This window comes from Staurois parvus, unplaced genomic scaffold, assembly GCF_062004578.1.
Source record: "Staurois parvus isolate SC_StPar_1 unplaced genomic scaffold, SC_StPar_1.0 ptg000432l, whole genome shotgun sequence".
Lineage (NCBI taxonomy): Eukaryota > Metazoa > Chordata > Amphibia > Anura > Ranidae > Staurois > Staurois parvus.
The window spans coordinates 7,007,385-7,034,177 of record NW_028318228.1 but is presented as its reverse complement, the minus strand read 5'-3'; the positions used below and the strand labels follow the sequence as shown (position 1 = coordinate 7,034,177).

At 41.7% G+C, this 26,793-nt stretch overlaps 1 protein-coding gene across 2 annotated transcripts in view; it reads right to left on the bottom strand.

The window, feature by feature from the left end:
* Nucleotides 1-26,793, bottom strand: part of AKAP13 (A-kinase anchoring protein 13) — a 425,147-nt gene that overhangs the window by 298,505 nt on the left and 99,849 nt on the right. For both annotated transcript variants that reach the window (XM_089687654.1, XM_089687655.1), the window contains exon 2: nt 25,912-25,947. In XM_089687654.1, the coding sequence (XP_089543780.1) occupies nt 25,912-25,947 (36 nt within the window). The remainder of the gene's footprint in view (nt 1-25,911; nt 25,948-26,793) is intronic.

The window sequence follows — 26,793 nt, the reverse complement described above, 5'->3', positions numbered from 1 at the left end:
TAGTAGTTCTGTTATGGACCTAATAACTCAGCAATACCTTTTTATATTGAGGGGTTGGAGGGAATGGGGGGGGGGGGTGTTAGGCTTTTTGGTAGCGCTGCCTCCCCATTATTTAAAAGTGTCTGTAAACCCTTCCATACACCCACTGAAGTGACTGGCTTCAGGTGATACACAGAGATTAAACAAATCCTCCTACATGAGTTGTACCTGTTTATTAGCAGTCTTCTCTTCTCTACAGCCATTCAAAGTCTAGAATTTATAAAGCTTGTCTGAACTTCCATAAATCAGGGGGTGGGATGCTGAAATTACACACTGCAGAGCTCAGTGAAGAGAGCTGATTGGATGGAAGTGACACATCCCCTTCACACAGCACAAAGGAACAGAGCTGACGCTGTCAATCACAGGTTGTGTGCTGGATGTCTCTCCCGTCACAATTTTTCTCTTGTCAGAAGTGATTCATGATGATAGCAGACAGAAATGACACTTACAGTATGCCTAATACACATGATGAGAGAAATCGGTTGGAAAAAAACCTCTTTCAGCGTGATCGTATGATAATATATTCGTTAGTACACAGCTTTTCAGAGCCGATCACAACAGTTCATGCAAAAGTATCCGAAAAGGACAAGCATGAAAATTTTTTTAGTAAGATAACATGTCGAACAATTTTCATGTAATTAGTATAGTATTTGTATGGGGGGGGGGGGGGGTTGGGAAGTGACCAAGACCACGCATTCTCAGAAATGAATTCATTACATACAATACATTACATCATTGTCAAAGCTGTATTCTGTCTGACAAAATTTTTTGCAACTTTAGTAACCTCTTCATTTTTCATAGGAGACTAGCAAGCAAATAAAAACAGATGATCATTCATCCAATATCCTCATCATGTGTACTAGGCATTAGTGCTCTTAACTGAGACAAGTACACACTATAGAATGATATGCTTTGTTCATTTTTCATGTCTGAGATTTAGAATCACTTTAAAAAGATAAGTTAAACTGTTTAAAAAATAATAAATGCACATCTTTTTTAAAAAATGTGCATTTATTATATATATTTTTTTATTAGGAGCCATGCGGAGCATTGCACGTGCGATCAGCAGATCATGGGTGCAATCTCAGGCTCCTGTCACTCATACGAGCAGGAAGTTACTGAATGACAGGAACCATCAATGAACTATCTAGAGCAGAGTTTCACAACCTTTTTTGAGTCAAGGCACCTTTTAAAATTATAAACAAATCAAGGTACCCTCTAAACTCACTAATGACCTACTAACTGCTAAAACCAATGGCCATTACTCCATACTCATACTCCTTGACCTTTCTGCTGCCTTTGACACAGTCGACCACCCGCTCCTCCTCAGTAAACTCCACTCCATCGACCTCCGTGACTCTGCTCTTCCTGGGTTCTCCTCTTACCTTTCTTAGCGCACTTTCAGTGTCACATAAAACTCCTCCTCCTCCGCTCCTCTTCCTGTTGGCGTACCCCAAGGTTCTGTTCTTGGGCCCCTCCTTTTCTCTCTCTATACCTCCTCCCTGGGCCAACTGATAACCTCCCATGGCTTCCAATACCACCTCTATGCTGATGACACCCAGATCTATCTCTCCACTCCCCAGCTCACCGCCTCAATCTCCTCACGTATCACAAATCTACTAAGCGACCTATCAGCATGGATGTCCCACCACTCCCTTAAACTTAATCTTTCCAAAACTGAGCTTGTAATATTTCCTCCTCCCCGATCCCCCACTCATGACTTTACCATTAAGATCAACAGCACAACCATTGGTCCTTCCCCTCATGCCAGGGTGCTAGGTGTAATCCTAGACTCTGATCTCTCCTTTGGGCCCCACATCCAACCACTGGATAAATCCTGCCGCCTCAACCTCCGGGACATTTCCAGAATGCGCCCCTTCCTGACCAATGACACCACAAAACAACTTATCCACGCCTTGGTTATATCCCGCCTCCATTACTGCAACTCCCTCCTCACTGGTCTACCGTTACACAGGCTATCCCCCCTTCAGTCTATTATGAATGCTGCTGCTAGACTCATACACCTTACCAACCGACCAGTGACTGCTGCCCGTCTCTGCCAATCCCTCCACTGGCTTCCACTGTCATGGAAATTTTGTATTGTTGGTTGAACTTTAAATGTGTCATATATGAGCGTTATTCATATGTCTCTCGTGTGGCTTAATTAAAGCTCTGAAGGCTGCAATTGGGCCATGCGCATGTACAATGTATGTATTACAGTACTCTAAAATGGATGAGATGGCAGATCTGCGCTTATAGACCGGCGTGTATACCACCACGGCATTCGATGCGAATGCCGCCGGCGGTAGGCCGCGGGCCTGTATCCACATATCAGCAGCATAGTACCACATGGACTCCGTACCGCAAGGCGCCAAGCAGTGCGAACTCCGCGTGTAGGCTTATGTATATCTTACAAACCATTACCAACCTGAAACTGTATCTGGATGGATGTGTTTTAATAAAGATCGTATCGGGCCCATCCAGATGCAGACTGATGTTTCTAGGGAGTGCTTGTACAGAGAATTTACATATCACTTGGAACTACTAGGACAGGAAATATGCTCTCCATAGAGAGTTCATAGGGGGAGGGGAGGAAGTCTGCTGACCTCAGAGGGCTCATGGGGGAGGACCAGTGATAGATAAAAGGAAAGGCTATGCTCCAATTGGAATGTACATCCTGTGTAAAGGCACTCCCCATGCATTGTTCTGTGGGAGGGGATTGACCTTATTCATGTGGGGGGCATGTGTGTGTTTGTAATAAAACCAGAGGCTGAGAATGAAAACTTCCTCTATGTGAATTCCAACAGCAACCTGAGAGTGTCGTGTGATCATTCCTGGGTATAGGGAGCTCCATTTCCTCACATCTCAACAGAGCTAAAGCAGTTGGAGGGGCAGGAATCGTGTAGTTTAGCTGCAGTCGTGGTAAGCGCGATTCGCACAGCTTTATGGGGGATTTCTGCGCATCCAACTGCGAGTACTCACGGTAAGGAGAAATTCGTTAAAAAGCAAATTTCCAAGACACCACTAACCCAACGTATAAAATTCAAATACTAACCACAGCTTACAAAGCCATCCACAACACTGCCCCTAGCTACATCACCAACCTCATTTGCAGACATCACCCAAATCACCGGCTCCGCTCCTCACAAGACAACTTGCCCTCTAGCTTCGTCATCACCGCCTCTAGGACCTCTCCAGAGCCTCTCCCATCCTCTGGAAATCCCTACCACAGCATGTCCAGTCAGCCCCCACCCTTTCTGCCTTTAGGCGATCTTTGTAAAATCACTTATTCAGGGAAGCCTACCCCACCTCCACCTAAGAACTGAACTTGAGCCAGCTCCATCAGAACATCGACTACAGCTATCGTCTTTTGTACCACCTCCCCCTTTCTTTAGATTGTAAGCTCCATGAGCAAGGCCCTCACATTCCTTCTGTACTGAAATGTATTGTAATTGTACTGTCTCCCTTATATTGTAAAGTGCAGCGCAAACTGTTGGCGCTATATAAATCCTGTATAATAATAATAATAATAATAATTATGGACAGTCTTGTTCTAAAATGTAAAAACTATTCTAATAGTTTTACATAATGCATCAACATCCACACACGTAGGACGCCAAATGTTAGAAGTTATTTATTCTCAGCCAATGTGACCCCAGCAGTGACGGAGAGGGACAGGGGAGGGGCAAACAAGCATGCTGTGCAGAGGACCAACATCCTCCTTATCAACTGATGATGTGACTGGTTGTGGGGATGCTGGTGGCTAGAAGGTCGTAAATAAACTCCAACAATTAGGGATCATTCACAGAAGAAGCCAAGGGTGAAAAAAGCAGGTGGAAGAGCTGCGGTTTTAAGACCCAGACCCAACCCCCCACCTAACAAGCCCTCTATGTGATCACTTTAGGCATCAACAAGTGCTCTTTATGGAGACATCAGGGGTCTATTACACCCCCAATGTCTTTCCTGCCCTCCAAAGCAGCTGACCAAGCACAGATCATGGTTGATCAGCTGCTTCCCTGGCTTTAACAGCCCGGGAATGGCAGCTCTAAACCATAAGTGACAAAATCATTTTCACTTTCCATTCATTCATTCGAGGAAAATCGGAGAACATATTTCCTCCATCTCCTGTGTGTGATGAGGTCCCAGCTGTTTACTACGGTCCTAAGCTCCCTGAAGGAACAGAAGAGCCTGGGAGCCACTGCAACTGGCAGCAAAAGATGGGGACTCAGTACTACTACGGTCCTAAGCTCCCTGAAGGAACAGAAGAGCCTGGGAGCCACTGCAACTGGCAGCAAAAGATGGGGACTCAGTACTGTAAAAGTGATTGTGTAGCTGTAGAGCGCCTCAATCATTTTTACTAGACAGTCTTCTGTAAAGAAAAAAAAAAAAATCTTGTAATAACCACTTGCTGACAAGGCTGTATATTTATGGTTAAAGAAAACTTCTGTCACTCCACAAAATATGGAACTACTGTCTTCAATCAAGTTAAACAAACCGCCTACACATCCATCAAGGGAGGCAGGCCTGACTACCAACCTTCAGTTCAGGTATAGGTGAACCCTTATGAAAAAATAAAATGAAAAGGTATTTATAATTTATAAGTGTTAATGCAACCTCTGCTCTCAGCTGCATAAGAAGCTTAGAGAGCTAGGGGTGGAGAAACAGCAGCACACTGATCTTCCCAGTGAATGGCTGTGCAGGTGGGGGGGGGGGAATGTCAGCACAAGTCTTGACCACTAGAATACAGAAAGGCTGACCACGGTGGGAAGGGAGTGCTTCTATGCCTAGAGAGGTCAATTTGAAATAATAATGCTGGGAGACTAGCAGGAGCACCAGGGATTTAACACAAAGGAAGCAATACACAGACAACAGGATATTTTTTAATTTCAAGTTTAAAACATGTAAATATGGTATACTTTCCTCTCTATTTACCAATGCTAGCAGCATAAAGATTAAAAATAGTGTTGACTGAGAGGGTGACATTCCGCTTTAAAATACAGTTGAAGGTATCCTTTAGTCTTTCAAGTTTTTCACAGCCAAGTCACAAGTATAGTCATAGCAATCCAGCTCGATTATTCTTTGTGTGTTATGGCAACCTACAAGTATTCACAATCTGAAAGGGTTTTATTTCTTCCTCTTAGTTGAGCAGTTATCTGAAATTCAAACACAATCTTAACTGCCTAGATAGAAAGTCGAGCTGATAAGGGTGTCAATAACTTTTTTCTTTTTCCTGAGACTCTCCTTCGACAATAGAGGCTGCACCATGGAGTAGCCGTCATCTCCATATAAAATTGCCACTGACTAAGGCTACGTTCACACTAGCGCTGTGTGCAGGACGGCAGAGAGGCATTTGGGAAGCGTTTTTACCGCTTCCCAAACGCCTCTGCCAATTCTGCACATTACAGCACATGGTGCTGTTCTAACAGGAGCGTTTGCGTCGTGTCGCGGCAAAATGGACGCCTCTGGATGAGTCAGGAGGCGTTGAAGCCTCCTATTCTCGTTTATGGTGCCACTCCGCAAACGCCCGGCCGGCGTTTGCGGTGCAGTTGCGGGGCGTTTGCGGAGTGGTAACACCACTCAAACTGCATTATAGGCTTTTGGGGGGCGTTATTAACGCTCGGCAAACGCCTAGCAACTGCCGCGTTTGCGGAGCGTTAAAAAACACTTCGCAAATGCCAGGCCAATGCTTGCCAAACGCTATAGGAGCGTTTGGCAAGCGTTGGCAAAACAGCCAAATGTGAACGAGCCCTAATACTCGTGTCAAGCAGGTGCATAGATACATGTCACCAACATACAACCATTCCAAAAAAGAAAAACGTTCCTGGGAGTGTCCACCAACTATTTTTAGTATCCAGCGAATACATTGGTCTGATTTTTATTTCTATTTGATACCTGAAGCTGAGTTTTTCAAGTGTTATGTTATGCATTTTTGCCCGTGTTTTTTTACCTAAAGGAATTGTCAAAAACAATGTTGCATGCATAGGCATGCGCACAGGGTGTGCCCGATGTGCCTGGACACACCCTAATCAGCCATTGTTGCCAACAATCCCAGATGACATACACTTTTTCAGGACAGTTTCAGGCGCTCCCACGTTTTGTGGAGGACAGCAGGAACATCCCCAAGCTCGAGCCTGCCCCCTTCTTGCTTTTTACTAGTACTGCAGTTAAGTTCGAGTGGGTGGGATGAGCCTCAGATCGCGCCAACCCACCTTCTTCTGTCGGTGTGTCACGTGAGCTAAGCAGAAGTCAAGAACGAGTGTGTGCAGACCGCAACGTGTGTGTTTGGGCTTGAAAATGAGGCAGTTTAGAAATCATGTCCTGATTTTTCAGCTCACACTCTAGTTTTGAACATTCCGCCATTCATTCCTATGGGACCAATTTCACCACAAAAACATTGATATTTCATGAACCATTCGGCGAAACGTAGCTTTTCTCACTCTGCTGCCTGCTCACACACCTGGGTTCCTATGGCAACTCACTCTACAGCAAGGGCAGAGAAGAGCGGTTAAAAACAAACTGCTCCAACTTGCTCACTTCACTGGCGGTTGCCATCTTCAAATGGTTGTTGTTTAAAAATGATACATCCTACACGGAAGAGCTTTATATTGTGAGAATCACAAGACCCAGACCTACATTTTGAAGCATAGTATGTCTCTGAAATATTAAAAATGAAGGCACAGTCGCAGTTTAGAAATTGCCCTTCAAATTTGAGGTGGCTAGAGTGGAGTTTCAATGAATGTCAATGGGCGGTGTGAGTTGCAAACAAATGGTCATATTGTGAAAACTATCAGGACTATGGCTTAGCCGTGGACATTTGTAGTGGCAGCAGGGTTAGCTGAATGTTTTGATATAAATTTGTGTAGGTGGGCTTGAAAATGAGGGAGTGATGGCAGTTTAGAAATCATGTCCTGATTTTTCAGCTCACACTCTAGTTTTGAACATTCAGCCATTCATTCCTATGGGACCAATTTCACTACAAAAACGACGATATTTCGTGAACCATTCGGCGAACCGTTCCACAAAGTAATAGCACACCAATCGGGAACAATCCGCACGTTTCGGTATATTACTGTCTATGTAGTGTAAAATCTGTGGGAGGAGTTAGGGTGGTAAATTTGGCTATAATAATAAGAATATATATGTGAGATAACAGGAAGTGGTCTTGCCATGCAAGAACACTTAATTAATAGAGAGTGTCCATTAAAGGATAAGTTCCCCTTCAGGAACATAATTAAATTAACAGCGCTATATAAGTACCTGAAATAAATAAATAATGACATGTTTCAGCCGTTACATGTTTCCCACTCCCGCAGAATAACAACTACCGTCAGCCATTGTGGCTGATGGCTTGTAGTTCTCAATGAACTACCAGGGCGCAGGTGAGATCTCCAGGTAGATCTGCTAGATCTGCTGATCATGGGTGCAATGCTCTGCAGGCTCCTAATTAAAATAAATGCATTTTGATTTTTCCCTGCAAAAAAATACGCATTTATTATTTTTTTAAAAAGGTGAACGTACCCTGTAAAGCAGAGGTGTCAAATTCCATTTCATTGCGTATCAGCATTATGGGTACCCTCAAAGGGGCGGTTGTATCTGTAGGACTAGATGTCCAGAGTACTCCACCCCCATTACACCAGATGTCAAGAATCCCACACCCTCCCTAACATCACCATGCACCCTATTTGGGGGCAGAGCTGGAAAGCATAAAGTGCACTGTCTGGAGGAGGACCAGAGGAGGAATGGAGTCAGTTAGTTAGTAAACAATGCAGCCCTCCTCCCTGTCGGTGATTGCCGGGCGGAGGCAGGTAATCACCGGCCGGGACTAGGTGATGGACACCCGGGGCCGCGAACGCCACGGGTAGGGTGGGCACGCACCCTCTACCCAGAAATGCAGAATCACGTATATATACGTCATTTTGAGCACAGGGGCCACCCTGCAGCAGTAAATATACTATAAATTAATCAACTCAAAGAGAAAACTCTGCCTATTGGGTAATCAGGCACTGGATGGCTGCATAAAGAAATAAATGAGTGCAATATGTCACTTAGGACTCAAGTGGTTAAATACATTTGCTAGCACCTCTCCTGCAAAATCATTAAACAAGTTTTATCATGCTGGAAAATGTTGACATGACAAAAGCAATGCCTGAATAATTCACAAAAACAGACAAGCCTGTTTACATGCTTCCTATCATCTTCTGCTTAATTTGCAGTAACTTCAATACGTTTCAACTTTAGTTTCCTTAACGGAAAAAAAAACCACTAACAACCCATGAGTAATATAAATGCTAAATAATAATAATAATAATGCATGATACAATACTTACTGGGAAAAAGTTTAAACCCCTCAGACTTGAACTGGTACAGTGAATGGAGACATTACCAGCAATATACAGCCACTTGCTATGATGCACATGTAGAATTTGAGGTTAAGAGTGCATCCGTTATAGTAGTAGTGCAGAACAAACCTAATCAATGTTAAATGTTCCCACCCACCTCCTAACACCTATACTAACTAACCCGCGTAAGAAAGATGTGTGTACTTACCTATTTTCAGCTCACTCTGGTCACGCCATGTGATCTCCCTTTTTCAGCCAACGCTGGCTGCAGGGGAGAGCGCTCAGCAATGGCTAGATGCCTAGGAGCGGTGATGTAACCAGCAGGCTCCTATGGCCAATTCATTGTTGTCGCTCCCTCCTCTCCCTTGCGGCTGCCAAAGGAGAGCCGTGTAGGCCGGAAAATAGGCAAGTTTACACATCTTTCTTCCATATGTTAGTACAGGTGTTAGGATCGCGCATTCTAAAGATTAGGAGTTCTTGAACTTTGTGCAGATAAAACAGAGGTTCCCTCATTGCATGGGGGTAGAGCAGAGGTGCCCAAAGCATTTACAAAAGATCTATTAAAGGATAAAAATGGACAAGCCTTTTAGAAATCATCTGGCATAAGATGAAGGCAAACTCAAAAAGACATTGTATTGTTTAGAGACACTAATCGATATCCCCATCTGACCTTAAAGAAGTAAATACAGTTCTAAATCATAGCTCAGATAGCACAATAGTAAATATTATAGCAGCCATAAAACATATGTACATATATGAACAGTCCAGACTCCGCGCCAAAGATTACCTTATCTTTTCCTCTCTTGATATCAACAGAAAGCATTCCGTTCCACTTAAAAACTTAATTTGCACAGTAACTGGAGAGTATGCATTAAAACATTAAATTATTCCTCTTTTTAAAAGAGACATAAAATAAATAAAAAATAAAATAAATAAAAAAATAAATACCGTATTTTTCGCTCCATAAGACGCACTTTTTTCCCCCCAAAAAAGGGGGAAAATGTCAGTGCGTCTTATGGAGCGAATATGGAGTGGCCAGTACGGTATTTCCACCGCCGCCGTGTCAGAATACCGGGCCGGCCGCTCAGCTCTGCAGCAGGACCTTATGGAGAGGACTGCTGACCTTTGGGGAGGTGGGGGAGCGGGTACATATATTTGCAGGTACCCGCTCTTACTTCCGCGGAGTTGTTCTTTGACCTTACCTGTTCCTCTATCCAGCGGCGTGCTGTCTTCCCGGCTTCTGTAGTGTGGGCACTGGGCATGACAGCCGGGTGCCAAGTGCGCATGCGCAAGAAGCGGTGCTTTTTGTGAATGGTAAGGCGGTACCTGGGACACATGACAGATCCCAGAAGCCGCCGGACCAATCACAAAGCGCAAGTGCTTTTCGCTCGTGCGCACTGGACACCCGGCTGTCATGCCGAGTGCCGACACTACAGAAGCCAGGAAGAGGAACAGGTAAGATCAAAGAACAACTCCGCGGAAGAGCAGGTACCTGTCAAATTCAGGTAGCCGCTCCCCCCCCCCCCTCCCCAAAGGTCAGCAGTCATCTCCTGTGCTGTCCGCAGTCTCTGGTCATCTCCTGTGCTGTCCGCAGTCTCTGGTCATCCCTGTGCTGTCCGCAGTCTCTGGTCATCCCTGTGCTGTCCGCAGTCTCTGGTCATCTCTTGTACTATGTCTGCAGTCCATTAGTTCAGAATTTTTTTTCCAGTTTTCTGCCTCTAAAACCTAGGTGCGTTTTATGGTCAGGTGCGTCTTATGGAGCGAAAAATACAGTAAATAAAACATATACATACAGAAAACGATCCAACTATATTTGGGTACATACATACCAATTCTAGTATTATGGAAAATGTTTAATTTGATGGATGTACAGTCAGGTCCATAAATATTGGGACATCGACACAATTCTAACATTTTTGGCTCTATACACCACCACAATGGATTTGAAATGAAACAAACAAGATGTGCTTTAACTGCAGACTGTCAGCTTTGAGGGTATTTACATCTAAATCAGGTGAACGATGTAGGAATTACAACAGTTTGCATATGTGCCTCCCACTTGTAAAGGGACCAAAAGTAATGGGACAATTGGCTTCTCAGTTGTTCCATGGCCAGGTGTGTGTTATTCCCTCATTATCTCAATTACAATGAGCAGATAAAAGGTCCAGAGTTCATTTCAAGTGTGCTATTTGCATTTGGAATCTGTTGCTGTCAACTCTCAAGATGAGATCCAAAGAGCTGTCACTATCAGTGAAGCAAGCCATCATTAGGCTGAAAAAAACAAAACAAACCCATCAGAGAGATAGCAAAAACATTATACGTGGCCGAAACAACTGTTTGGAACATTCTTAAAAAGAAGGAACGCACCGGTGAGCTCAGCAACACCAAAAGACCCGGAAGACCACGGAAAACAACTGTGGTGGATGACCAAAGAATTCTTTCCCTGGTGAAGAAAACACCCTTCACAACAGTTGGCCAGATCAAGAACACTCTCCAGGAGGTAGGTGTGTGTGTGTCAAAGTCAACAATCAAGAGAAGACTTCACCAGAGTGAATACAGAGGGTTCACCACAAGATGTAAACCATTGGTGAGCCTCAAAAACAGGAAGGCCAGATTAGAGTTTGCCAAATGACATCTAAAAAAGCCTTCACAGTTCTGGAATAACATCCTATGGACAGATGAGACCAAGATCAACTTGTACCAGAGTGATGGGAAGAGAAGAGTATGGAGAAGGAAAGGAACTGCTCATGATCCTAAGCATACCACCTCATCAGTGAAGCATGGTGGTGGTAGTGTCATGGCGTGGGCATGTATGGCTGCCAATGGAACTGGTTCTCTTGTATTTATTGATCATGTGACTGCTGACAAAAGCAGCAAGATGAATTCTGAAGTGTTTCGGGAATATTATCTGCTCATATTCAGCCAAATGCTTCAGAACTCATTGGACGCCGCTTCACAGTGCAGATGGACAATGACCCAAAGCATACTGCAAAAGCAACCAAAGAGTTTTTAAGGGAAAGAAATGGAATGTTATGCAATGGCCAAGTCAATCACCTGACCTGAATCCGATTGAGCAAGCATTTCACTTGCTGAAGACAAAACTGAAGGGAAAATGCCCCAAGAACAAGCAGAAACTGAAGACAGTTGCAGTAGAGGCCTGGCAGAGCATCACCAGGGATGAAACCCAGCGTCTGGTGATGTCTATGCGTTCCAGACTTCAGGCTGTAATTGGCTGCAAAGGATTTGCAACCAAGTATTAAAAAGTGAAAGTTTGATTTATGATTATTATTCTGTCCCATTACTTTTGGTCCCTTAACAAGTGGGAGGCACATATGCAAACTGTCGTAATTCCTACACCGTTCACCTGATTTGGATGTAAATACCCTCAAATTAAAGCTGACAGTCTGCAGTCAAAGCACATCTTGTTCGTTTCATTTCAAATCCACTGTGGTGGTGTATAGAGCCAAAAATGTTAGAATTGTGTCGATGTCCCAATATTTATGGACCTGACTTTATTTTTTTTGCTAAATTTGTGGTCATCTTTATAATGCATGTTGTGGATCTAGCAAGGGCATCATGAATATGAATGACTTGAAGAGCATACAGTCATCATCATGTAATGCTCCATTCATGTTGGGGCCCGTGCAATGCGCCAGTACGCCAGCCAAAGGCTCTACTGTTAGGACCCTTGAATGCAAATCTTAAGCAGGCCATACCTTAAGCAATTTTCCAGCAGTTGCAGGAAAGAAAATCACTCGATTCCCCCCATCAACACAGTCAGTGTTGATGGGGAAATCAAGCAAGCGCTATTGCGTTCTGAAAGAGGGAGGTTTCCCATCCATCAGAATACAATGATCACTTCTGGCAGCTATGGCCACCAGTAGTGATCAAATTTAAAAACCCCAACAGGCTGGGTGTACTGAAGTCGTTTCATGGATCAACTTCAGTACAACCAGCCTGCCCATAGATGAATCAAAATTCGGTCAGTCCCAGCTGAACCAACAGAATTTCCATCCATGGCCAGCTTTGAAGATAAAGGTAACCAGATTACCAAACCTATTATCCACCTGGGGAATTTAAAACAGCCCTTAGTTTAGGTAGCACTAAAAGGTAAAGGGTTTTTTTTTCTTTATTTTGGATAGAGTAAAAGGAGGGTAATAACCCCTGTCAGTTTTTGGGTTTTTTTGCCATTGGGGAAAATTCCCTTTACTTCCTGTCCCTTTGCCAAAGCAGGAAGTGAGGGAATCCCTTGGTTGTCACCAGACCTAGTATCCCCATTGGAAGGTTTTCACACAATTCTGGTTCTGGTGACGTCACAAAATTTAAGATTTTCCTTTCACTTTTATTCTCAGTGATAATGGTAAACAAGAGAAGCAGAGAGGGTGAAACTCCCTATTGGGGGCACTGACACCAATAAAAACATGACAGGTGTTCTAATCCCTCTCCACTCTATCCAAAACTAACTAACAAAGTTTTACCTTCTGCTATACTTTAAATACTCAAAAGAAAGGCCCCATTCTCACTTTGCAATTTGAAATCGTGTTGCAATTGGTACTAAATATGCAATGAGTGTATGGGTGCCATTATCCTTTAATGCAGGGCTCAATAAATCCCAGGTGCCAGGTCACTATGGCAAATAGCAATTGTGTCCTGGCGCCTGTGCTTTTGTCAGCCCATTCACTGCTGACACCACCTCACCTGCTGCAAGCCTGGAGCTGAGACTGGGTAGGCAGGTTCTCAGTTGGGCAATGGAGTTCCACTCACTGGGTGGGTCTTGGAGGCTGTGTCCTTCCTCAAGATTGGACCTTTCATGTTATGGGGTATGTGCTGGGCCAAACTGTGAAGCTGATTGGGCGGAATCAAGTGTGTCCTCCATCCAGGGGGGCAGATCAGCTATTGAGGGTGGGCAGCTCCCTGTCTCAGGGAGGGTGTAGCTGGCTGTCAGCGCTTTGGTCTCTGGGTGACCGGGTATTGGGTGGGAGGAGGACTGAGCATTGCTGTCTTGGGTTGCACGGTGAGCAACGAGTAAAGAGGCTGTTCCAAACACCTTGCGCATGCACCCCAATAGGTGTCCCGGGCTTCATTTGGCTGGTACCAGCATAGTGGGTGTCGTTGAGCAGAGTGGAGGGAGGAGAGTGGACACGTCTATTCTCCTCCCCTTGTTGCTGACCCGAAAGAGACGTGTGTGACATTTCCATGTCCCCATTGATAGTTTCCCCGGCCATCTTTTAGACCCTGGATGTCTCATTAAAGAGAATCTGTCATTAAAAAATATCACATAGGGACTTTTTGTCTTCTATGTGATGAAAAAAAGAGTTAAGTAAAAAAAAAAAGTTTTCTTAAATTGGAAAAATATAAAGTTACACCCAAAAAAAAAACATGGCTCCTAACTTTTTTAGCTGGCTCCTAGATTCAAAGCAAATATGGCAAGCCCTGCATAAGTGGCACCACATTTTGCTTTTATGTAGATTTTACACCGCATTCCCAATTTTTTTTTTTAGAATTGGGGTTGTATAGGAATTAAACTTTCCTCATTCTTTCTAAGACCCAGTTAACACTAATGTGGGCCGTGCGGCCTGCGTTTGCGTGGCATGGCAGCCCATTCATTTGAATGGGCTGCTGTCACTGCGTTTAACATGCACCTTTTCCAAAACGCATCCACAGGGAAACTACATGGTCTTCTAACCATGGGGTTTCCATGCAGTTCTTGCACCCACAGTCGTGCTCCAGGATGAGATACACAGGGGTGCCATTCAAAATGAAAGGTACCCCTGCATGTCTCACAAGAAAAATGTGATGCAGATGCAGGAACAGGTGTGATTCCTGCACCCGCAACAGCTACAAATACTGTAGATTCTGACTTTTAATATTAGGGCCACAACCTGTCCAGCTATCCAGCAGGGCCCACACTCCAAACTGATTCTTCAATCAGCTATCGGGTGCTGGCGCTGCCATCTTGCCTTGCGGCTTCACAACCAGTCTCCTACTGTGCATGCGCAAAGCACGCTGCACTTTATGAGTGAGCCACAGTCTCATTCAAAGTGTCGCAGAGACCAGGGGGGGGAGGTCGAACTTCCGGCGCAGTTCGTCACAGCGATCTGAGCTGGAAATGGGAGCGGGTACCTGTCAAAACCAGCCCCCCCCCCCCAAAAAAAGTGGTTGGGGGGGGGTGGTAGTCATATAAACAAAGCTTCCACTTTTGGGTGGAACCCAGCTTTAAAAAATTAAACTAAAATTTATGCAAAATAGTTTGAACCAGTTAGCCTGGTACTTATTTTTAAGCCCGCTAAATTGCAGTTATTGCAGATTAACTAGCTCAGAGCTGAGGAGAAGCATGGACCAATTATTTAAAGGAACTCTTTTAGGAAGAAATATGGGAGGTATCATTTTATACCTGCGTTTTAAAGAAGAGATTCATGCAAGTCTAATACTTGATTTATCACTTTGTGTATGGCTGGAACAACTAATAGAGATAATCGATTAGCTGGTCAGCCGATTAGTTGTCCGGAATAGAGAAAGCATTATTTGTTTACATAGCAGACAAGTTGGGGTCTCACTGATTTGACCTGATCCATAGCTGACAAAAGGGTGCTACTTGTCATGCGATTTGAAACTAAGTAAATTTATTAGTATTGGGCATTATATTTAAAATAATTATTTCCAAGCAAAAAAAGTCTCAGCCTCATATAGCTTCATACAAATGGTAAACACAAAATACTCCTGTGCATGGGGGGGGGGGGGGGGGGGGCTTGGGGAATCGATGTAGCTATGGATCCGTATGGGAGATCCTGTATGTTACATGCCTTGCTGCCCTCAAAGGACCGGGGAAGTCCAGAACACTAGATGCAAAGAAACAAACAGAGGGCACATATAGCTTCATGCCTGACTCCCAGTTAAAATAACCTATATATCCTAATTCTGGGTATATTTTTTTTTTTGATCACATGATGAGGTAAAAGTCCAATCACAGCGGTCTTTTTCCACTTGATCAGTTGTGTCCAATGAAAAGCAGATCACCAAGTACAGTTGCCGGTTATCAGCTGCAGTTTCCTCATGTTGTCACAGCATGAGGAAAGTACTGCCGATAATCGGCAAATGACAGAGGACATCTGCATTGGCCATCATTACCGGTTTGCAAAATTTTATAATAGAAAGAAACTTTTGTTTTCCCAAATTTTTTGCTCTTTTTTTGTTTATAGTGCAAAAAATAAAACACCCAGCGACAATTAAATACCACCAAAAGAAAGCTCTATTTGTGTGAAAAACAATGATAAAAATTTCATATGGGTACAATGTTGCATGACAGCACAATTGTCATTCAAAATGCGACAGCACTGAAACCTGAAAATTGGCCTGGACACAAGGGTAAAAAAGTGCCCAGTAGGCAAGTGGTTACATAAAAATTTTAAATTAAAAATAAATAGTGTAGCGCTAATAATACTAACAATTACGTGTTACAATGCACAAACTCTATATACATCCCCTACATATATATATCCAAGGTGATAAATCAGTACATAAATAATAAAATAGTTGTGTCATACGTGAATTCCCTCACGGGGAATATTAAGTGAAAAAAGTGACAAACACACTCCTATTTGCACATTGTGAAACAATATGTATACTGGTGCACAAAATTAGTGAACAAATAATCAATTCAAAAAGTCCAAAATGATATAATAGTAGTAATATGATAATTTGTGGTGATCCTCACGCTTCACTCTTCATGCAAGAATATATAATGTGCCGTATACGTGGTACACACGTGCCAATCCTTTACCAGCCACGGTGACGTCATTTCCGGCGAGGGGGCCATATTGGATCACCCTGTTGAGTACACCCATAGCATGTGGTAAAAAGCTGGAAAACTCGTGGGCAAATGTGAGTGTAATACTTATTGTCGTTTTAAATTTGATGCAATAAAAACCGGTTGCACTATGGAGGGTCTCTGCTTGTGTCTTATCATGATCCTGTGAGGAGCTGGCTGTTAGTCTGTTGGAGGCTGGAGACGTGAGGGGAAAGCCTGAGAGGGACCCATTCTGATAGGATCACTTGATCCTCAAAGAGTGTTGACCCTGTGGGGTCTAATGAAGGAGGTGAGGGGGTATTTTGGCTGGTAAAGGATTGGCACGTGTGTACCACGTATACGGCACATTATATATTCTTGCATGAAGAGTGAAGCGTGAGGATCACCACAAATTATCATATTACTACTATTATATCATTTTGGACTTTTTGAATTGATTATTTGTTCACTAATTTTGTGCACCAGTATACATATTGTTTCCCAATGTGCAAATAGGAGTGTGTTTGTCACTTTTTTCACTTAATATTCCCCGTGAGGGAATTCACGTATGACACAACTATTTTATTATTTATGTACTGATTTATCACCTTGGATATATATATGTAGGGGATGTATATAGAGTTTGTGCATTGTAACACGTAATTGTTAGTATTATTAGCGCTACACTATTTATTTTTAATTGATTATTCACTTACTTGGGTATAAGTTTGGTGTCGGCAGTTTTTGAAGGATAGGATTCCATTTAAGCGCAGGAGGTTGTTTTTGGAATTTTTTGATCTCTGAGTCTGACATATGTACCAGATTCAACCTCTAATAGTATATACTCTATGTGTATGTTATTCTCAGAGTGGATTAGACACTTTGTTCCCTAACCATATAGCTGGCTATTTAAATTTACCACTACATATAGATATTCAAGAATAAATTGTCTTTTTTTTTTAAACTTTACACAAACTAAATTATATTGCAAACTTTTGAGGTTTTTATCTAAATAATCAAAACAAAGTCAGCCAACTTATCAGTTATGAAAATATTAATTAGTTGCAGCCCTAACTTAGTGTGTTACATGGAAGAATCATGTCACCAATACTTGATATGCACATGTTTGTCCCAGGTCAGTGTCCCATCAAATAGCGAAAGAGGATAAAGAGGTCAGACCTGGAGCAAGCACCTGGGGTAACAACTTTTGTCGAAAAAAATATAGCCAATGAAAAAATAATATAGCATATAAAATTGCTACACAAGTCATATTGTAATTTAATGTTGCTAAAAACAAACCATTTCTTTTCATTTCTAAAATTCAATGCAATATGGGAACCTGGATGTGCTCTGTACAATTCCTTCAAAATTGTCATTTCCAGCTTGTATGATTGGATCACCGATTTTCCCAGAAGTCTAAGTATAAGATACAAGTCGCATTTTAGGCGTCCTCTGCAACTGAAATTTCATTTAATTCCTAAGAAATAAGTACTTCTAAAAGGGATGCAGACTCTGCAACTTTTCTCATCACAGTACATAGAGCGCATCATCTGGATATAATGAAGCAGACCCTTCCATTCAGAATTGGTATCCAAAGGATATGGTCAAAATGGCTATTTCTTCAGAGCAGAAACAGGTAGGAATCTGCAGCAAAGTTTGCTACAATACTTACAATGTACATAGATCGCCCAAATGGGATTGTTCAAAAGTAGAGTTATTAATAATTATTATTATACAGGATTTATATAGCATCAACAGTTTACGCAGTGCTTTACAACATGAGGGCAGACAGTACAGTTATGATACAATTCAATACAGAAGGAATCAGAGGGCCCTGCTTGTTAGAGCTTACAATCTAAAAGCGGAGGGTCAAGTGATACAAAAGGTAATAACTGTGAGGCACTAGCAATTGGAAATATTCAAACTACAGTTGTTAGGTAGAGGAGGAATAGGCTTCTCTGAAGAGAAGGATTTTCAGGGATCGCCTAAAAGTGGACAGAGTAGGAGAGAGTTGGTAAGATTGCGGTAGGAAGTTCCATAGGATAGGAGAGGCTTGGGAGAATTCCTGGAGACAAGTATGGGAGTAGGTGACAAGGAAGCTGGAGAGCAGAGGATCTTGAGAGGAGAGTGATTTGGTTGGCAATTTTGAGACTAGGATAGTGGTGTAGCTGTGGGCACCGCTGTAGATGGCTTTGTAAGTTGTTGAAATTTTTAATTTAATTCATTGGGTGAGAGGAAGCCAGTGGAAGGATTGGCAGAGAGGGGTAGCAGATACTGAAAGATTAGTTAGGGGGACGAGTTGATAGTTGTGCCATCGATCTTAACAGAGAAGTCAGGGGAAGGGACATGTGGGGGAGGAAATATTATGAGCTCAGTTTTGGATAGCCTGAGTTTGAGGAAGCTGTGTGACATCCAGACTTACAGTGGGGATCGAAAGTTTGGGCACCCCAGCTAAAAATTTGTATTAATGTGCATAAAGAAGCCAAGGAAAGATGGAAAAATCTCCAAAAGGCATCAAATTACAGATTAGACATTCTTATAATATGTCAACAAAAGTTAGATTTTATTTCCATCATTTACACTTTCAAAATAACAGAAAACAAAAAAATGGCGTCTGCAAAAGTTTGGGCACCCTGCAGAGTTAATATCTTGTACTGCCCCCTTTGGCAAGTATTACAGCTTGTAAACGCTTTTTGTAGCCAGCCAAGAGTCTTTCAATTCTTGTTTGAGGTATCTTTGCCCATTCTCCCTTACAAACGTCTTCCAGTTCTTTGAGATTTCTGGGCTGTCTGTCACGCACTGCTCTTTTAAGGTCTATCCATAGATTTTCAATTATGTTGAGGTCAGGAGATTGTGAAGGCCATGGCAAAACCTTCAGTTTACGCCTCTTGATGTAATCCCCCGTGGATTTCGAGGTGTGTTTAGGATCATTATCCATTTGTAGAAGCCATCCTCTCTTTAACTTCAGCTTTTTCCCAGATGGCATCAAGTTACCATCCAAAATTTGCTGAAATTTTATTGAATTTATTTTTCCTTCTAGTCGTGAGATGCTCCCTGTGCCACTGGCTGCAACACAACCCCAAAGCATGATTGATCCAACCCCATGCTTAACAGTTGGACAGAGGTTCTTTTCATTAAATTCTGTGCCCCTTCTTCTCCAAACGTACCTTTGCTCATTCCGGCCAAAAAGTTCAATTTTAACCTCATCGGTCCACAGAACTTGTTTCCAAAATGCATCAGGCTTGTCTATGTTCATTTGCAAAGTTCAAACGATGATTTTTGTGGTGAGGACGTAGAAGAGGTTTTCTTCTGATGACTCTTCCATGAAGACCATATTTGTACAAGTATCTCTTTATAGTGGAATAGTGTACCACAACTCCATTGTCTGCCAGATCTTTCTGGAGGGATCGTGCAGTCAAACGTGGGTTTTGAATGGTTTTTCCCACAATCCTGCCAGCTGTTCTGTCTGATATTTTTCTGGGTCTTCCAGATCTTGCTTTAACTTCCACTGTTCCTGATGACTGCCATTTCTTAATTACATTCCGAACAGAGGATATTGACATCTGAAAATGCTTTGCTATCTTCTTATAGCCTTCTCCAGCTTTGTGAGTGTCAGCTATTTTCAGTTTCAGTTTTCTAGATAACTGCTTAGAAGAGCCCATGGTGCTGATTGTTGGGGCAAGGTCAGATGAGTCTGGGCATTTAAAACCTTTGAGATTGACATAACCTGGTCTTCCCAGACGATGATTGAGAACAATCCATGACACTGGCAGGTCTCAGCTTGGCAAAGGGGCAGTGCATGCTATAAATTCTGCAGGGTGCCCAAACCTTTGCAGATGCCATTTTTTGTTTTCTGTTATTTTGAAAGTGTAAATGATGGAAATAAAATCTAACTTTTGTTGACATATTATAAGAATGTCTAATCTGTAATTTGATGCCTTTTGGAGATTTTTCCATCTTTCCTTGGCTTCTTTATGCACATTAATACAAATTTTTAGCTGGGGTGCCCAAACGTTCGATCCCCACTGCATATGTTGGTTAGTAAATTAGTGATGTGTGAGGACACTGACGTTGTGAGCGGAGGGGTAGAAAGATAGATTTGGCTGTTAGCATAGAAATTATTTTGAAAGCCATGGGAAGCTATCAGCTGACCCTGGGAGGAGGTGTAGATAGATAATAGGAAAGGTCCAAGAACAGAACATTGGAGGACCCCGGAGAAAGAAAAGGAGAGGAGGAAGTAGAATTGTAAGTGACACTGAAGGTGCTATGAGATAGGCAGGATGCGAACCAACAAAGAGTACAATCACAGAGACCAAAGGAGTAAAGATTTTGACAGAGGAGGGGGTGGTCAACCATCAAATCAAAGGGAGCCGAAATGTCAAGGAGTAGGAGTACAAAATAGCAACCATTGGTTTTAGCGATTAGTAAATGGTTTGTGAGTTTTAGGAGAGAAGTTTTTGTGGAGTGTTGAGGATGAAATCCAAACTGAAGGGGATAGAGAAGGTTATTCTTAATGAGGTTGTCATTCAGTTGGCTGTAGACTAGGCATTCAAGGAGTTTGGAGAAAAAGTGGAGCAAACAAACCAGCAATCGAAGTTGAAATTTTTCTGACATGGAGATGCTTTACAGATAACTTTTTTAAGAAGTGGTCAACAAAGACAACCTTCAAATTGTTCTCTTGACATCTTTCCCTAAACTAAAAGGCTAAAATACGAAGTAACTGCTCCCCAAACATGTCATGCTGAGTCATCACCACCTATGTACTGCCCCGCCCAGCTCAAAGTATTACTAGATGGTTTATATTTGTTCAATTGGGCCCTCAATCAACAGTCTGTTGGGTTTCTTTAATGAAGGAGAATGTCTACATCCCAATGTGCCCATAAAAAGATCACATCTTTTATATTTCTATCACACAAATATTTTGTTGTGGTCTAACAACTTAATTCAAAATCTAACTTAAAATCGTGGCACAGATGACAATTAGAGTATTATAAACCCTTAGAAGTACTCTAAAAAAACAAGATTCCAGTCCTGATCCAATAAACAGCACCCAACAGACAGAAATTGTCGAGTACTTTCCAAGTCACCTTTGCTTCAACCAAATAAAGTTACTGTTATCACCAATGCTAGTAAATTTGGCCTTCTGAACAAAAGATGGGGATGCCCTTTGCACTCCCTTTTATAACTTCCCTGTTCAATGACATCTGGTTTTGACAGTGCAAGGAATGTTAATAAGACCCAGTCACCAGACCATTCATTTCAGCAATCCTCCTATAGGAATATATGTGCTTTTGAAGCGATAGTAAACTCCGCTTTTGTTTATTATTATTATTTAGAACTAGAGTTAAGAAGGCTTACCTGTAGGTACAGTAAATTTGTCCTAAACGTGCAGAGTTTAGGAGATATTTACTGTAGTAGCAGCCAGTGAGTCCCCACTATGGCACACTGCCGTCCATAGAGAGAACTGTGCCACGACTGACTCATAATTGCATAAAAGTGACGCCATCGCGGCTCGGCCATTCAAACGGTTGGAGCCCGCAAACCCAGACGCGCTGCTGGATGGCTTCGTTTTAAAGCAAGTCTGTCGTAGTGTATTAATATGTGATTTATACTAACACATAATGACATTATCCTGTAGGGGCCCTTTTGTTGTGTGTGCAGTTTACTACCACTTTAATGTATTTTATGCATGGTACTCACCTGTAGAAGCTTCCCTTGTGAAGACACCCAAAGGCATGAGAAAGCTGCTGAGCAACGGTCATCTTGCATGTGACCTAAGCAGCCCCAGCATAGTCAGCTGTCACTCAAGTAACACTCTATTGTATTCCCTATTGCTCCCTAATCCCCAGAAGCTACATACAAGGTTATGTAGGGAGGCGAGGAAAAAGAGAGGAGCTGGGCCAGTACAGAGAATAATTAGACACCTCAGGAGAGTAAAGGGCTATGACGTGTAAGGAGGATTGGGACTGTGCTAGGGAATAGACTCTTACTGAAGTCAAATTGGCTAGTGAATACAAAAAAAGCTAAGAAAACAATATCAATTATGGAAAGGAAAAACACTGCAAACATGCATTTAAAATACTTGAGTTCTACTTGCAATATTTCTATTGTTGACAAACTATAAACTAGCTGATATTACACATTATATATATATATATATATATATATATATATATATATATATATATATACACACACACACACATTTAAACACACATCAGGCTTTTTTCAGCAAATTTGCATTAATGGACACAAATTGCACAGCAAAGATTAGCATGCAATTTGAACAGGAATGCAATTCCTGTTCAAATCGCATGCGGTTTCCCCACTGCTCCTGTGTGAACCCAGGCTTGTCACAGTAGTAGGAAAAGAGAAAAAGCGGCAGGGATGTCAAATTCTTTCCTCTCCTGCCACTCAGCATGGGATGACTGCAGAGGTTTCCCCGCACGGCTCCTGTGTGAAGCCAGGCTATGACAAGGAGAGAGATAGAGAGACCCACTCCCCCCTTCCCCTGAACTCTGCAGGTAAGGCACTCCTGGTATTTACTTCCCCTTTAAGACCCTCTCACTCTGAGTTCAGTTTGGGGGGGTTGTGGTTGAGTTTCTGCACCTATTTTCTGAGGAAAAAGACATATATATATATATATATATATATATATATATACACACATACATATACATATATATATATATATATATATATATTAGAACACCCCGGTAAATAATTGGATTCAGGTGTTCCAATCACCTCCATGGACACAGGTGTATAAAAACAGACTGCTTCTACAAGCATTTCTGAATAAATGGGTCGCTCTCAGAAGCTCAGTGACTCTAAGCATGGTACCGTGATAGGTTGTCACCTGGGCAATAAGTCCATCCGCGATATTTCCTGGCTACTAAATATTCCATGGTCAACTGTTAGTGTTCTTATAAAAAAAATGGAAGCAAATGGGAACAACAGCAACTCAGCCACAAAGTGGTAGGCTGCGTAAAGTGACAGAGCGGGGCCAGCACATGCTGAAGCGCACAGTGCACAGAAGTTGCCAACTGTCTGCAGAGTCAATAGCTAAAGACCTCCAAACATGGTGTGGCCTTCAGATTAGCACAACAACAGTGCGTAGAAAGCTTCATGGAATGGATTTCCATAGCCGAGCAGCTGCATCCAAGCCTTACATCACCAAGTGCAATGCAAAGAGTTAGATGCCATGGTGTAACGCATGCCATCACTAGAGCAGAGGAGACGTGTTCTCTGGAGTGATGAATCATGCTTCTCTGTCTGGCAATCCAATGGACGTGTCTGGGTTTGGCAGTTGCCAGGAGAACGGTACTTGCCTCACTGCATTGTGCCAAGTGTAAAGTTTGGTGGAGGGGAGATTATGGTGTGGGGTTGTTTTTCAGGGGTTGGCCTTGGCCCCTAGTTCCACTGAAGGGAACTCTGAAGGCATCAGCATACCAAGACATACTGGACAATTTCATGCTCCCAACTTTGTGGGAACAGTTTGGGAATGGCCCCTTCCTGTTCCAACATGACTACGCAACAGTGCAGAAAAGCAAGGTCCAAAAAGACATGGATGAGTGCGTTTGGGGTGGAGGAATTTGACTGGCCTGCACAGACTCCTGACCTCAACCCGATAGAACACCTTTGGGATGAATTAGAGCGAAGATTCCGAGCCAGGCCTTCTCATCCAACATCAGTCCCTGGCCTCACAAATGCGCTTCTGGAAGAATGGTCAGACATTTCCATAGACACACTCCTAAAGCTTGTCGACGGCCTTCCCAGAAGAGTTGAAGCTGTTATAGCTGCAAAGGGCGGGGCCAACTCAATATTGAACCCTATGGACTAAGACTGGGATGCAATTAAAGTTCATGTGCGTGTAAAGGCAGGCGTCCCAATACTTTTGGCAATATAGTGTATACACACACAGAAGTATATATAGACATACCGTATCTCTTACGTGGTCCAACAATTTGCAGTGCCAAACACACATAAAAGGCAGAATATTTGGAGCATACATTTATATGCCCATGTAGCCTAATGTTGGCTGGGAAGGGCTCATTGTCAATATGTTGTAAGCTTTTTATATTTGTTTTTTATAAAATACTGGCATTCATTGCATTACTTGCAGGTATTGTCAACCTTTTCCGTGCGTGTGTGCGTGTGTTCAGGAAAATAGCTTCCAATAGCTGGGACCACTGTATAAATTATATATCATAGTATACTGTGGTCCCACCCTTAGAACGGACCATTTTTTTGCATTGTATGCAATCTAAATATATAGTTATTCTGAAAAAATAAAAGGCTAATTGGAAGCATGGGAGTTCGGCAGCCTTTACATGTTTTAACACATATATATATATATATATATATATATATATATATATTGCTATATGACAAACATACAGTTCTAGGTGTATATATATATATATATATATATATATATATATATATATATATATATTTATATACACACACACACATATATATATATATATATATATATATATATATATATATATATATACACACACACACATATAGTAATACTGTATATATTTAGTTTTCTATTTATTTCAACACATTTCAAGAAGCATTAAAGAATATGTAATCCAAAAGCTGTTCCTGATATGCATATGCTGTACCATATATTTGTACAAAAAGTATCAGATTCTTTCTATTGCTTCCTTTGTGTGAAATCCCTGGTGTGCCTTAAAGTCCCTCTAATCTTCTATTAAAAACTGGCCACACTAGACATGAGACCACATCCAATCCCAGTGTGGTCACTTTTCTAGCTGTGCTGGAAACTCAGCCTTCTCTCCTCCAATGATCACACTTCTACTCGCACATCTACCCCCCACCCCAAACGCACAGCCATTCACTGGGAAGCTCAGTGTAATTCGGTTTCTCCTTCCCCAGCTCTCTGTTCTCAGCAGCATAAGGAGCTTAGGAGGTTAAGTGATCACTTATTTAAAAAAAATATATATAAATAAAAAGATAGATATTTTTTTTTTTTTTTTTTAATCTAAACACAAATGTTTTGCCTTTCATTTCTACTTTAAACTGAATGGCCTGTTTTCAAGTTTACATATACTTTAAGAAAAATAGTCTAGTGCTTATAGTTTTAAAAAGCGAAATATTCTGATTTGGATAAGGGTTTTATAGGTATTTAAAATATAATGGTCTAATAATTGTAGAGAAGACATGTTATACCAACAAACCTAAAGATGCAGCTGGATTCAACAAACCGTCCCCAAGCCTCTAGCCCTGAGTAAGCTTTACACAAAAAAACTAAGACCATTTGCTACACAGTGCCAGAACTGATTTCCTGTCATACTTGAACACAGAAGTAACAGCAGTTTGCAAATTTTTAGGCATTTGGAAAATGTGCTACTTTTTGCCATTTCACCCAATCACACCAGTCACAGAGTATACTAAAACATTCTTGCAGTGCATCATTAAAAACATTTACTAACAGCAAACTGCACATAGATCAGACTATTACATTTTAGTGCTGAAATACAAAATATTACTCAGCAAGACATTTTCAATAACATGATCGTATGAACATTTATGTAACAATAACGTTTCCTAAAGCAAATAGCCTTTCAACTCCCAGTAATATAAAAAATGGATCGAGATATTGAACGCGGTCATGTCTATATTTTATGATTACCTCCAAACTTCTCCTGTATTACAGCATTACATTTCCAAGTATGAAAATCTAGCTAGCATATGAAATGGCAGACTTACGTATATCGGAGCTTGCTTTGGATTAAGTTTCATGACCTGCAAGAGAGACAAGAGAGGAGAAACTGTAATTATTAAGCTCTGAGCAAGAGGTACATTTACTATATTATATAATGACTGCTAAATTTAGTTGCATAATTGGGATATTGGTTATGAAACTCCTTGGGACATTTTGCAAGGCAGAGCTGGGCTGAAGCTGCGAAAGCCCTGCATTGGATAACTTAATAGTGTGGACCGATCACTTATGTAAGAATACTAAAATAGTATTTTGTAGACACACTGGGGTTTATTTACTAAAGCTGGAGAGTCCAAAATCAGACTCCCTTCTGCATAGAAACCAATCAGCTTCCAGGTTTCATTGCCAAAGCTTCATTGAACAAGCTGAGGTTAGAACCTGATTGGTTTCTATGCAGAAGGGAGTCTGATTTTGGACTCTCCAGCTTTAGTAAATAAACCCCAATGGTTCTATAATTGCAAAACTGAAATCTTGGCAAATATGAGGCACACATATAGGAAGATAATCATTAACCACTTGACCTCCGGAAGGTTTTGCCCCCTTCATGACCAGGCCATTTTTTGCTATTCAGCTCTGTGCTACTTTAACTGGAAATTGCTCAGTCATGCAACACTGTAAGAAAATTAAATTTGTATCACTTTTTTCACACAAATAGAGCTTTCTTTTGGTGGCATGTGATCACCACTTGTTTTTTTTGTAATATTTTTGATATAAATGAAAAAAAAAAACAAAAAACAATATTTTCTACTTTCTGTTCTACAACATATCCAATAAAAATCTACTTTCTTCATAATTTAGGCCAAAATGTATTCTGCTGAATTTCTTTGGTTAAAAAAAAAAAAGTGTATATTAAATTGGTTTGTGTGAAA